Raw genomic sequence first — 15,517 nt, 5'->3', positions numbered from 1 at the left:
CACTTTTAAGGTGCAATGAGGTAAAAATACAAAAAAAATATTTAAAATTAAAGATAATTTAAGCTTTACCTATGGTATATTTGGTCAGGTGATTCGCATGGTGGCAGTGATTACTGATAAAAGCATCTCAAATCATTTCCTGACTTAAATGTCTTTCTTAATTTAAGTATCTCGTATGAAATAAAAACTTAATAATTTCTGAAATCCATTTTTTCATTGACCATATTAAAATAACACAATACTTTATTGTAAAAAACATTTATACGTTTCTTCTAAGTTGACTATGAATTTTTTAAGAAATTTACTTAAGTTAGGAAATGACTTATGATGCTTTATGAGTACAGGGAAGTAACACTGCATTGAGTCTGGAACCTACCCACTATAAAGGTTGGGCAGCAGCAAACAAAACAGTTTCAAGAATGGCCTTAAAATGAAGTCCATACCCTACCTTATATTTTTTAATCAGTTCTTCAATTTCGTCCATGTCTCCAACAGCCACTCTCTGAGACTTTAACATCCTCTCCAGCAAAGTAAGCCAATCACGTAACTCTGCCACTGATTGGTCGAGAGCCGACCAATCAGATTTCCCATCTTTGGGGGAAGTAGCCAATGGGACTGCTGCTTTTGTCTGAGCTTCTTTTACTAAAATGGAAATTAAAAGCTGTTTTCATAAACCATATAAACTAATTTTGAGTTCAAACTCAAGATTTGTTAAACTAGCCACGTGTAACTTTATTAGTCTTGCATCAATATTTAAATTTAACCAATTTTTAGCAATTTTATTTAAAAATAATCAAAACATGCATTTTTATTTGAATTAAAACTAAATTTTAAGTACAAATATAATAACTTTTGAGTGATTTCTTTTAAATTTAAATTGACACTTGCATGCATTCTGAGAACACAATAAGTTTTTAATCGAATAAACATTTTACAATAAATACAGCTAAAGACAGCTGTTTCTAAAACCTTTTAAATTCCCACTTACCCTGTGTAAAGATCTCATGTATTGAAGAATCTACCGGAGTTGGTTCAAGTTTTTCGGCAAGTTCTGTGACTACTCTCCAGTCAGCATTTAGTGCATCTACCTTTCCTTGTAAAGCTGGGGGTAGTGTAGCGAGCTCGTATTCTTCTGTTACACGTTTACTGGTCTCGTTTATGTTGCTGATTTTCATCTGCTTGGCTCTAACTGCATCTTGTGTCGTCTGAAATTTGTACAATACACTTTAATAATCTACACAATACAGCATGTTCAAGAGTTAAATCTTTCTAGCCTTGCAAGAATTTTGACGTCAACTTGGCGGACATAAGGAAGCATGCAGAAAGTCAAATACATGTATCTCTTTATATCTATCTCGCTTTACAACGATGAAATAAAGAGAGCAAGTTAATAAGTTGCTCAACAAAGTCACATTGCCAAATGGGATGTGAAATTTTGAATGCATTTCAGTAAGGCTGGATTCAGTGAATGATGATGTACGGTATGAAAATTATATCAATTCTTGTATTTTATATACTTGCCAAATCTGGTATGGAAATTAATTACTTGCCAAATTTGGTAGGGATTTTATATACTTGCCAAATCTGGTATTTTATATACTTGCCAAATCTGGTATGGAAATTATATCCTTGCCAAATTTGTTATTAAATTTATATACTTGCCAAATCAGTTATAGAATTCATATACTTGCCAAACCTGTTATGGAATTTGTATGCTTGCCCAAATCTGGTATGGAATTTTTGTACTTGCCAAATCTGGTATATAATTTATAAACTTGCCAAATCTGGTTTGGAATTTATATACTTGCCAAATCTGGTATGGTATTTATAGACTTGCCAAATCTGGTATGGACATTTTATATAAGTATAAAAGACTTGTTACAGTTATATATACCTGTGGATCTATGATTATAGAGTCTTGTTCGTCTGTGCTAGTCGCAGACTGAGCATGTCTAGCCTGAAGTAGCGTGCGCGTTTCCGTCACCCATCGCTGTGTCTCGTCAATCGACATCTGGAATTCTCGTAACTCATGTAAATGCTTTTCAACGTTGTGGATGTTGTCAGGGATTTCGTTCATCACCTGAAATAAAAGAACAATTTCTTTTATGGCATTATGCGCAATCTTTAAATGTACTATATTTCCATCCCTTTTTTTCGCTTTATTTTTTAACATATTGCAATGAATGTTACAACTTTGCAATAGCTCTTAATAGTATATAAACAAATCTGAATTATTGCCCAATCAGACTCCAGATACTGGTCTGGTATGAGAATTAACACATTTGAAAAAAAAACAAAAAAAACAGAAACCTTCCAAAACAGTAACTAGAAATGTGATCATAGCACACAGATGCCCCCACTTCCCGCCTTTGTAACAAAAACAAGGACTCAAAATTATATTGATTGACAATGAATTTCATTTCTTATACATTTATACTCAGAACACAAGATTTTGACTGACAGTCTAGGGTTTGCAGGATCTAATATCTAACTTCAACATAAAAAATATGTGCCGCTTGGGGCCTGGAAAAAGTTAAACAGAGGTCCCCTTTGACAATGCTATATTTATACTGACCTGCATAAAAAAAGAGATTACATCTAGCCAGAGTTTCATTCTGTCAGGCCTGACAACATAACAGGACTAATTAACTCCTTAAATGGGGATAGATAGCCCAGTGGCGTCTTAACAGATTACCGTACATATCCCAAAGCATTGAATTTTGCACGTAAAAAATCTATTCCAAAATAGAATATCACAATGAAAATCAAATAGAAAATACTTAATTTCAGAAGTATGAAGTATCAATCTCACCTTTGCCCACCGCTGGTTCAGATTGTCCAAGTCTTTATGTATATTGTTCTTATCCTCCCCGCTCATTCCATCTTGTCTTCCAAGAGCCCGGCCCGCATTATTGATGGCCGCAACGTTCTGTTTCTTAACCGAGATGTCGTCTTCTCTGTCCTGTAAAATATAATTTGCAGTGTAAATTACTATATATGCAGTATTTTGAATCTTGAAAATCATGTTCTATAAATACAATTATATATACAATATAAGTTAATGCAAAAAATTGATTTTTTTATTATTTTAAGTATTATAGTGTGTAACTCATCCGTTTAGGCACAGATAAAAAAAATATATGCAATGTTTTGGCACTTTCTTTTACTAGGGAATATTTGTGCCACGTTGCTAGCGCTAATGTAAATATTGGACTATGAGTGCCATTGAAAAGGTAAGTGTGAATCTTTAAGCATGTGCAACACAATTATTAATATTGCACTATTAAAGCATTTTACAAGGATTTAAATCTTGCAAAAGTAAGAGAAAAGCTTTAAAAAACAAAAAAAACACAACATAATAGTGACATTTTTAGAAGAGCAATTTTCTAATTTTGCTTTGACTGCAAGGTATTTAATGTCTTCAAAAAAACTTCAAGCCTCTGGTATTTTCCAACAAGACATAACATCATTATATCTTGTTTTCTTATATTTACGCTTCATTTCCTCTGTAGTCATAATTAGGGCCAATATTCATAAAACATCAAGTCAATTCTTAACTTAAGTCGACTTCCCAAGATTTTAGTAGCCAGATTGAAAGAAATATACCAGTGAATTTAGCATAAAAGAGTGTTTATTACATAAAATTCATGAAAAGAGTATTTTAGTTAGTACAAAGCTATTATATCAGATGAAAGGTCAGTTACTTAACTAAAATATGACTTAAAGCTGCACTGTCACAGATTGAACAGATTGAACGTTTTGACAACTTTTTTATTTTTTGTCTTGAAACGAGCCATTTTTTGCGAAAATGCATGAAAACGAGTTATATAAGACTGGTGACAAAAAATTAGATTGCTAATTTTAAATTTAAGTTCAAAAACTGATGTTTTATGCATTTTTCTTAAACCGTTAAAAATAGTTTAAGCAATATAGCAGTAATTTTCAAACAGAAATATGAAAATCTGCGATCTGATCTTTTGTCAGCAATCTTTTATCACTGGTTTGCAGATATTTTACGCAAAAATTTGCTCTTTCCAAGACAAAAAATAAAAAAGTTGTAAAAACGGTAATTCTGTGATAGTGCAGCTTTAATATGTTTATGAAAATCGACCTAGGATTAAGTGAAATTCTGTTACCCTGAATCTTTCCAGCAGATCCTCAAGAAAGGCGGCATCGAGCTGGAGGGGTGTGGCGAGAATATTCTCAGTCTCGTCAATCCAGAAGAACATCTCATCCATGTCGTCCGTAAACTCACTTGTTCGTACACTTGCCTGCTCAAGTCTAAAATCATCAAGTTTAACAGTTTGTTTCAAAGGTATTATTTTCATTTTACCTTAATATATTATTATTGTTAAATTTCCAACATTGAAGTAAAATATAACATAACATTGCATGACTTAAATTAAAACAACATGATATACAGCTTTTCTTCAACCAACAAATGGATAAACAGCTATTATTATATTTCCAGAACATTTGTATGATTTCAGAACATTTGAATGGAAATGACAAGTCTGAAATTTAATATCTAGTGTTTTCAACATCAATATGAGGTGAAAAAATTCTGATCATATTCATATATGATTTGACAAAGGCAGGAGTCTAGCTGTCAAATACCATTCTACATCATGTTTCAATTTTGCTATTTGTGTAATTTCTAATGCTAAAACCCCGTAAAATAACTCACTTTTCTTGCCCAAATGCTATCTCTGTAGACACCTGTTTCCAACGTGCATTCAGCTCATGGAGTTTTTCCTGCAATGTTGCCGCGCTTTGTGCTGCTGACTGACGAATAATGTCATTGCCTGCCGTGTTCATAGAGTTTACAGTGTCTTGACGTTTCTTCTGGCTGGATTCAATGTCCTGAAAAGTTGTGATATAAACTACAATAAGCTTCAAAATTTTTTGTCTTCATAAAGAATTAAAAGGTAATATCATTATGGTCATCATCATCGTCATCATTCTTATCATCAATCATCATCATCATCATCATCATCACCATCATCATCATATCATCATCAAACAATAAATTAACAACAACCACAACAGTATCAACAACATCAATGATATCAACATAATTAACATCATCATCATTGTATCTAATACAGTAAGCAACCAATGCACAGTTTAAATACTCCATTTTTCAATTCAACCCATTTTATTCATATCGCTGGGAAGTTTTTTTAATATTTGCAAAAATTACAGCAATTATTTTAAAAACATAAATCTGGACAAAAATTCACAGTATTAAATGGACAATAACAATACCCCGTATGCTTTTTCCAGAACTTTTGTGTCATCTAGTAGTTTGAGATCTTCCAACTTTTTCTCTGTTTCTGTCAGCCATTTTGTAACTACGGCAACATCTTTGTGGTACTGGCGCCACTGTTCGGCTGCCTTTGTCCATCGTCTGAAAAAAATAATAAAAAAATGTAATATTTTGTTTTTATAGTACTTTCTATGTACATACTATTAGTTTTTCTTAAGAATGGGCCGATTGTTCAGAACTATGTTAAAGTTTACAACTTGTTAACGTCATCACTGTTAACTTTCTAATCATGACTGCTCTGGAGGTTTAATGGATTATAATAACACTTGTGATCCACATTTTTTCTTACAAGATATGAAACAAATTTAATGATTCAGCTGTCTCTTATAATATGACATTGTACTTGTTTATTTATTTTTTTATTTTATGCAAAAGTACCAGACTCTGTCACAGTTCCATCGTTGGCAACCCCCGAAACACCATAATGCTATGCTTCGTTGTGTACCTTCGGCTTTTTGGCTACGAAAATCTCATAATCATGAATAATTAATGTGGTATTTTCATTGGCACCCTAAGGTACCAGATGCTTTCCCTTTGAAAAATATTCTGGTGAAAGCCGGAATTGAACCAGGTCTGTCCTTTTAGTACAATAATATTACCAATAGTCAAGACCACACAGCCATAGAGACTACTGACACTTAAGGGTTATTGGGGAATATTTAAGTGCAACATGTTAATTCATTGGAAGAAGAGTTGTCTCCCCTGCCTCCCGCATTTTTTATGAAGAATAACTGAATAAAGTACTATAGTAAAATACCGATGATGTCACAGTACTAGCCAAATAAATAAACTGTTCATGTAAGACATACTTCATCTTAAAAAACCCTTCAAAATTGCAACTATGATCACGAATAATTATGAAAACTGTCGCATGTAAAAATAAAAAATATGAGGCAGTTAGTCCTTCTGTACCAGAGATGCATTGATAGCTGAAATATTTAAGGTAAACAATGAATGTTTCTTTATCTTATTTAGATAACACTGGGGCTGTATACATAAAAACTTGGTAAAAATTAACAACTTTAATTTTTTAAGTGAAAAAATGCTTTACTTGGTGTTGAGATTAACGAAAACGAGGGTATTTAAAATATTGGTTCTTAAATTATGCTGGTCAAGAAAAAAATAAGAAAAACGATAGCTAAACCACTTGGCTAAATTAAATTTATTGAAAGCATCATGTCATAATGTCAATCAACCAATCATGCTTCAGCCTTAAGCTGAATAATGTTAGCATGCAAATTGATGACTTTTTCGACAATATTTTTTAATGGTGGTCTTATTTATATTGATAATATTTCTCAAAAAGAAAAGTTAAAAAAAAAATCTTAATAAATGCCATATCAAGTATTATAAAGCTGCTTTTCTTTAAATAAGTATCTATTTTTTTATATCTTTTAATTCATGTAATGATTTAAACCATCTCTGTACTTACTCAATCAGTTTTGGATTATTTGTAATCCTGATAGTTCCATCCTCGCACAAATCCACTGTCCGCATTTTTAGCTTGTTAACTTAAATCTATCTCCTGAACCTATAATGTGTTACCACCACTTGACCAAAATGATAGCACTGTTCGAAACTGTTCATTCACTATCATATAGGTCCTTACTTAATTAATTTAACTCACTTTGATAACTAGTTTAATTGTTTGCTTGATACGTATATCAAATTGTTGTCAATTATCTTATTCTGACATACTTATTTACTCATTTTGATAAGTGGTCAATGTTTTTGCTTGCTTGACCCCTTGACATTATTATGAACTGTTATGTCTTTGAAAAACTTAAATACTCAGTTACTGAAAATTAAATTTCACATTGACATCGCAAAAAGGACAAATTCATTTCATATATAAAAGAAAAAAATCCTTTCAAAAGTTTCCATTTTTTTGATAAAAAAATCCTCACCACAATTTTCATGAATACGTCAAAAGCAAAATGCCACACATAACATTAAATCAACCTTTATGAAATGCTTCACTTGATCATTGTAAACAGCTCCCTTAAACCCTTTTTAAGTTTTAACTTTGCAGCCCTTATAATAATGCACAAAACCACACAATTTCGCCAAATCAACAGGTTCATTCAATCCAAACAAACAGACTTTGAGAATTATGAAAAGAAGTGAACACCTATAATTTTAAAATAGTAATTTTGCTTTAGAATAGTCAGAGTTCCAAATATCATTCCAAATATCATTCAAACAAATACTAAACTTTATTTATCTTTTTTATAACCTTCCATCGACTATGTGAGAATATCGTCAATCGGTCCTTATTTATATTTATGGTTCATTAGGTACATTGTACATTAACCATAACACTAAACATTATTCATAATTGATGATTTTAAGATCAGTTATTATCATTAAGTTCTCAAATTTCAGACAAGTATTAATGAACATCACCTATTTCTAAAATGACCATCCTATTTGTCTTCCTTTGGAAGTCACTGACGCGGGTGACCGCTACTTAAAACACGACCATTAATCCGTGTGAATATGTGTGAATGAAGCGTCAACTCCGCTGATTGAAAAATATCCTCAGTTTAAAATTTCTCATTCTGTTCTGAAACGATTACAGACCTTTAAAGCTGCACTCACACAGATTGACAGTTTTTACAACTTTTTAAATTTTTGTCTTGGATAATGAGCAAAATTTTGCATAAATGTCTGAAAACCTGTGATATAAAAATGCTGACAATAATCAGATCTCAGTTTTATCATATTTACGTTTGAAAATTGTTGTTTAATATCTAAATGCGTTAAAAATAGAAATTTCAGCGATTTACCAAATGACTGAGGTCAGTTCAGTGAGTTATCTAATGACAAAACTGAAGGCATTGATGCCAAAATCAGCTGATTCTGAGACATTAAACAATTCCTGACAATCTGTGAGAGTGCATCTTTAAAATAGTATTGAATAATTAAACACTTAAAGCCTAACCATGAGTGAAAGATTATCGGTGAAAATCTGTGAAACTAAATTATTTAAGAATAAATGAAACTTTGAGAAAAGAAAAAAAAATTTCAATGAAAGTTAATTTTTAAAAGACTATCATAATAATTTTCATCATAAGAGAACTGCTTTTGAAAAGAAAAAATAGCTATTGGAACAAATTATCATTATTTAAGTATAAATAATTATATAGATACGATAAACACTTTTTCAAACAAAACAATTTAATTAGGCAGATTATTGGATCAGTGTAACAAAATGTCCGATCATTAATCACCTCGACAGTCAAAAGAACTTTGACATGATTGTAAAGAATATGTCATAAATCACGAACTCCGGTACCAGTACTGACATTCTCATTTAAAGTAACAGCTTTACAATAATTATTTAGACACTAAAAATCACATGGCTTTAAAAAATATTGGTCTTTAAACATTTAAAAACTGAAATTTTAAGGAAATTTTTAATTGAACCAATTTTATAACTTTTCTTGTCCATTTAAATGATAATATCATAATTCACTTTTTTTTAAATAAAATTAATAATATCCAATTTAGAACGATTATACTCCACTTTTTCCTGAGTAAGTTAGCCAGTAGCCAAATAAATTTGTAATAAATCACAGTTCGGCTGTCACATACATTAGGGCTATTTCATTAATAAGCACTTAATCACTATAATATCGTTAGAGGTTAGGTCATTTTAATTGCCGATTATTATCTAGGTGTCATTTACATTTAGCGAAAGTCAAATACAAGTTTAAGTAAACGTCTTTTAATTCTCGAGATTATCAAGATTAAGAGTCTCATAAAGCACTTGATCCGTCCATTTTATGTAAATGATACATTTATCTTAGGTAAAACACTTAAACCACTTGGGAGAGAGGTGTTATTATATAACATACTTAAATTGATTAACAATTAAAGTACATAACAGGATTACTTTGATAATAACCGGTCACAAATAGCTAATTAATATATTTTTTTTAAACATTTATAACCATTCTGTATAGAATCTATTTTAAAACTACATCTGACTTCTATAAAAGTTTCATTGGAAAAACAAACACAACCCTGTCATTCAACTATAAAATTGACCAATAATAGGATAGATATTAAAAAAAAATTGTCTAAAAAAAAAATAGCGCATGGTTGTTTAAAAATATTTATCCAATTAAAATAAATTGTCTAAAAATAAAAGCACATATTTTTTTAAACACATTAATCCAATTAAAAAAATGTCTAAAAATGATACTACATATGGTTGTTTAAAGATATTAATCCAATTAAAAAAGAATTATATAACAATCTTCTCTTCTCTGACAAACAATCTTCGACATTAGTGACCAGACCAAGCTAAGGATCCCATACGCATAATGTTTAATGTAATAAGGATATTACAACACAAAGGCCTAATTTTACAATTAAGTAACATAATTCAACAGAAGAACTTTCATAACGAAATTTTATCCAGTTGTTAAAACAACTTTGCATTCTTTTTCCGTTTCATTTAATTACAAATTTTAATTTGTTAAGACGGACGTTCACAACATTATTTGAAATGAAAACTGCAGGGTGACAATGGAAATGTTATATGTTTGTGAATTGATACACCTCAGCTTTCCATCCATTAATGCTATTATGTATCACAATAAAATTCTTAAAATTCCAAAAAGCAAACGTTTCTCATCCCACTCACTTGATGGAAACTAAATTTCAGATACTTAAGAAACATTATTTATACCAACAATTCACCAAATTATATATTTGCTTTAAATAAAAGAGCTTCTATAGATAATTTATTTCATGTCCATTCAAAAGTTCAAAAAATGATGTTTTATGCATTTTTCTTAAACCGTCAGTAACCGTTAGTAACGGTTTAAGCCATAAATCATTAATTTTCGAACGGAAATATACTAATCTACGATCTGATTTTTTGTCAGCAATCTTATATCATTGGCTTGCAGATATTTAAGCAAAAAAATTGCTCTTTCAAAGACAAAAAATAAAAAAGTTGCTAAAATAGTCAATCTGTGAGAGTGCAGCTTTAAAATGTCCTGTTCTATAATGCTAAACACAACAATGACATCACAATTTTTGCATATTAACACTTGTCTGTTGTTTGTTGTCGACTTTTCATGAAAAGGGGCATAACTAAGTATTCTCAAAGCCAGAGTTACGGAACTTGCTACGCATGTGTGCAATTTCTCTAGCAACATTTGTACCAATTTTCATTTGAGCATCTTTTAGTTATGGTCAAGGTTAGTTTTTGCAGCTGACAACATTGCTGCTGACACAAACAACGCCCCATATGTGCTTATAATGACAGCACTTCAATTTTTACTGTCTGAAAAACAGACAAACTGGTTAATAAATTCAAGACAGTAACAACAGTCCCTGCTTTAAAGAGTCTCTAAAAAGAGCGCTGCAAATCTATACTAATCATTTTTTTTCACAGTCCATTTACCTATGTCTATCTGTGTATGCGTCATTGATTTCCTGCCATGAGGAGTGAAGGTCATCCAACATGGTTCGGACACGCTTTTTCTCATCCGCCTCACATTGCGCAAACACATCCTCTTTTTCCCGATCCAATCGATCCATTCCACCCTTGGCCTCTTCCAATCTTCTTTGTACTTCCTGTTAAAAGAATTATGGGATATATGCAACTGAAAAATTAATCTATAAATAAAAGACCGATTTTATACCTTCATGATAGTAAGAAAATAGTGAAAGGGTATATATATATTACAAAAACAAAACCTTTCTCAATAATTAATGCTAAAATATGTGATATTGACCTTCATATTCGGTCAAGGTCAAAAATACTGTTTCTAAAAATAGAATCAAGTTGCCATGGTAAAGACAGTGCTGCATCAGAAATGTTAACAAAAAATAATCAGTTTTATTGTTTGGAAAGATTACGAAAAAGGAGAGACTTCTAATCTTACTGAAAGATAAATATGAAGTTTTAAGCAGAAAAATAAATATGGAAAAGTAAATTCATTTAAAAAGTCAACAAAATACCAAGGAAAGGAAGGCCTTTTTAATAATTAATTAAAATAACTCCAAACCGCAAGCTAATCAGTAAAAGCTTTATTGCTAGCTGCTTTAATGTAGAAGAGGTTTATAAGCTGCAGCGCTTAAAAAAAAGCTGCTGTATACCTTAATTAAAAACAATTCAATTTGTAACTTTCTTATTTTCTTTAAAAAAATTCAAGATGAAGTATGATATAAAAAAAAGAAAAAAATATAATACCAATCACTCAAATATATTATATAATCACTTAAAAAAATCGATTATTTTCAAAGAAACTTATAATGTCCCCACCCAATGGACATAATAAAACTTAATAAATAAATACCACAATTTTTTAATTGACTTTAACAGCAAAATTTATTTCAAGAATTTAACCTGCACCATTTTTATTTTGTACACAATTTAAAAAACATTGAGAATATAATAGCTATAAAGTAATATAATACAAGTTTCTAGAATATACATGTACATTGTATCTATATAATAGTGGAAAACATGTAAATGTTATATAACTCTAGATCAGCAATCAGGTTATATGAGCGATACTAACCCTATGCCACTGAATGCCCTGAAAGTATAACTAACTTTTTAAGCATTTAGAAGCTAAATAAACGAGACAAAAATATGGCATTTTGATTGTGAAATAAATAGGATATGTGTGGATTTTTTTACATGGAATTTTTTTCCTGAAATGAGTAGATTATATGTGGAGTATGGAGTAAGTATATGATAATAATTATATTATTTGTTACAAGTATGGAATTCCGTTTCAGAAATGTAATTAAGTTATGTGTGCAGTATGGAGTATTAGTATATGATATATTATTTGTTCCATGGAATTCCGTTTCGTAAGTTATGTGTGGAGTATGGAATAAGTATTTGATATATTATTTGTTACTTGGAATTCTGTTGGAGAAATATTTAGTAAGGTAATTCCGGGAGTATGGAATAAGTATAAGTATATGTTTCCTCATTATCAGGTAAATTCCTCCTTTCATTTAATATGAAACTAATACACCCCTCAAAACTAAATGGGATGGGGTTTTGTTGGGCGCCTATAAAAGCATTAAATGACCACAAGTCAAACTTTCACATGAACACAGTTGCAATTTAATACAAACCATATGTTTTTCTGACCACAAAGTATCTAACATTTTTCTACCTTGATTACATGACATGAGTGCAGGGAGTCGACATGTGACAGAAACAAGACCAACGTTATGCCAACTAAGAACTACAATGTTTAGTGGTATGTAACCAGATAGTGTTTAGTATGAAGTATTTACCCTAACACATTCCAACAACAGTACAGTTGTATATACATGGCCAGATTATTCTGTATGCAAGACTTTAATGAATGGATTTGTTTGTTTTAAAACTTGACCAATATCTCAAACTATGTGGCCCAACTGTTTCACCATATTATGCATTTCCAATGGCATTTGGCTGAAGCACTTGGCAGAACTGTGTTGTATGAAGGCATATTGTAATTGTAAATACATAACACAGACAAAACAAAACAAATGGCTGACATATCACACGATTACAAGTCTAAGACCAATTTCCTTGAAACATATGTGGCCTAACTATTCCACCATATTGTGCATTTCTAGTGACATTTGCCAAGCGCCTGTCAGAACTGTGTTGAAGCACATGTTGTAATAGTAATTACATCTCTGATCTACAAACACTTGATGTATGTTCTGCTAATTGGCTCCATTGTTTGTGGGAATCTTCACCCTGCGTTATGCCATTACTTCATATGTTTGGAGTCATACAGAAGTAAGCACAGAGAAATATGCTGTATAATACCCCGAATGATCAATGCAAATATTATCGCTAGTAACAATAATGAATAAATATGTTGCTAAATTGACTAGTTTTTAATGGTACTAGAATAATTACTTGCAGGGGAATTGAACAATATATATAACGCAATATAAACAAACATAATTCAGAACTGTATGTCATTAAGCATGCATGCTACAGCCTACAAAATATGTCTACAACGAAAACTGACTTCTTTGCAACGAGAAGCTGCGACTAAAAACAATGCGCTTTATTCTAGATCATCAACATTACTATTTGCAAAGAATTTTGTGAAATATGATTTCTTATATAAATACAAAAATACTTACTTGAAGAATATCTTCTTGCTTTGAAAACTCATCGAAATTCTTGCCTCCAAGTTCAGGCCCTGTTAACTGTCGATTAATGTCTGCAATTTGATCTGATAATCGGCGAATCTCCACCTTAATCTGGGAGGTCGATTTTGGCGAACTTGCTCTAGTCACGCTGGATTGCACGACTGTGTATGTAGTTCTTGTGACCTGATTTTGAGTATTGTCTGTTACCATGGGAACAGGAGGATACTGTATCATAGCAACCTGGTTGTTTACATCCTGCCATCTTCGTTGTAAACGGTTGACCTCTGGCTCAACAATGGCGCCCGCTCCTCGTTCCTGAAGGGGTTGACCTTGGGTGCGAAGTGTGTCAAGGTCACGCTGGCGTCGCTTTAATTCATCCTCAAAAGCCTGAAAAAGTAACAAAAGTTTTGAACATCAAAAGCCTGAAATGATAATAATAATTTTATAATTATCTAATATTACACTAAACCAAAACTGCACCTAGCATTGAAAATAGTTAAACAAAAAAAACCATATGGATTTTTAAAATTATTATTTTCATGGATATAATGCAAAATGACCACTTTTCAAGGCCAATTTCATTTTTGAATGGGAAATGAATAAAGTAGATCAGTTTCATTTTTTTCTTCAGAACCTTCTATCAAATGACATCATCTAGACAGAGAGTTGGAAGGCATTCAACTCCACTGTAATTATTATCTCTTAGTTCGGTTAATTACTAAACCAGTGCACTAAAATCTTTCATATCTATTTCATCTTATGATGTTATTCTATCATGCATTATGGCAACACAATATACATGACTAAGTTTAATACTGAATATTAACAACTATTCTATTTAAAATTAGATTTATACAACCTACATTTTCAGCCAATGAAATTGCAAAAAGGCTAGGCTATCATTCAGTATTGGTTAATCATTAAGAATTTCAACTTGCATTGGTGTTTAAAGGTATGTCATGTGTCAGATTTTGCATTGACAATGTTTCAGCCAATGAGGTTGTATTCTAAGTCAGTTAGATGACCTGAAGTAAAATCTTTATGAATCAGAAGGGCTCAATAAGTTTGCTACACTTCCTATTGCTATACTTTATCATTAAGATTTTACTTCATGCCATCTAACTATTACTCAAAACACATGCTATATAACATATTTCTCATATTTTTCACAATGCAGTAGAGCTTTTGGCTCGGCACCTGCATGAAACAGAAAACTAATAATGATATACTTAAAAACATCCCTGATGGAATTTGACCCTGCAACCTCTGTGATAAATGTGCCTAACAGTGAAATGATGTCTACCTTACTGAGCTTAAGCTGGGAGTAGATAATTGTTGCAAAAACTGTATTACATATTTTTCTTAGTGACACTTGATAAATTAAGATGTTTGTAGATTAAAATTGCAATAATGAAATGCAGATATGTATGCATTGAAAAATGTTCAATATTAAACAGTTACAAAATCATTTCAAAGAAACATTTCAGTGCATCTTTGGTGCATAATGATTGACACACAAACTTAAGCATTAACCCTATGAGGTAACAGAGCACTTCATAGTAACAGATGCATATTGGAAAAAAATTGAGTTCAAAGTTCTTTTAATGGACACCCTATGAACATTTGGCAAACTGTTGATAGACCTAACCATCTTGTACCTAGAGAATGCATTTCACAGATGAAGAAATGTATTGTGGTATATTTAATATACCGAAAACAAATGTGCATTGAGATTAACACCTCATTTTGTTTTTGATTATTATATATATATTCCAGTTCAAAAAAATTACTGGCTGTGAACAAAATGGCTAAAGAGTGCAATCAGTATGTACCGTATTTATTCTATTAATTTGCCCAGGCGTTTATTAGAATTGTACCCATGTTTAAAGTAGGGGATGGGCGATAATTAGAGACAATTGCCTTTGTCCGAGATTAAAAATTAGTCATCATTATAATATTCAGATGTAAAGATAGAAAAGTGAAGTAAGGTCGTATCAGAAAACTCGTTGTTCGAAAGGTATGTTTGTTTTCAAAAAATGGGGGGTG

At 31.3% G+C, this 15,517-nt stretch overlaps 1 protein-coding gene across 8 annotated transcripts in view; it reads right to left on the bottom strand.

The window, feature by feature from the left end:
* Window positions 1–15,517, bottom strand: part of LOC128238446 (dystrophin-like) — a 198,707-nt gene that overhangs the window by 84,742 nt on the left and 98,448 nt on the right. For 6 of the 8 annotated variants that reach the window (XM_052954371.1, XM_052954368.1, XM_052954372.1 and 3 more), the window contains 10 exons: window positions 13,463–13,860; window positions 11,875–11,892; window positions 10,752–10,924; window positions 5,269–5,410; window positions 4,688–4,863; window positions 4,137–4,281; window positions 2,813–2,962; window positions 1,895–2,080; window positions 989–1,205; window positions 449–642 (listed from right to left, as the gene is read on the bottom strand). In XM_052954371.1, coding sequence (XP_052810331.1) covers window positions 449–642; window positions 989–1,205; window positions 1,895–2,080; window positions 2,813–2,962; window positions 4,137–4,281; window positions 4,688–4,863; window positions 5,269–5,410; window positions 10,752–10,924; window positions 11,875–11,892; window positions 13,463–13,860 — 1,799 coding nt within the window. The remainder of the gene's footprint in view (window positions 1–448; window positions 643–988; window positions 1,206–1,894; window positions 2,081–2,812; window positions 2,963–4,136; window positions 4,282–4,687; window positions 4,864–5,268; window positions 5,411–10,751; window positions 10,925–11,874; window positions 11,893–13,462; window positions 13,861–15,517) is intronic. The other 2 variants (XM_052954369.1, XM_052954370.1) reach the window with 2 other exon arrangements.

The sequence above is a fragment of the Mya arenaria genome, chromosome 6 (assembly GCF_026914265.1).
Source record: "Mya arenaria isolate MELC-2E11 chromosome 6, ASM2691426v1".
NCBI classification, from domain to species: domain Eukaryota; kingdom Metazoa; phylum Mollusca; class Bivalvia; order Myida; family Myidae; genus Mya; species Mya arenaria.
Note: the sequence above shows the minus strand (reverse complement) of the source record. Positions and strands in the feature narration are given on the sequence as shown.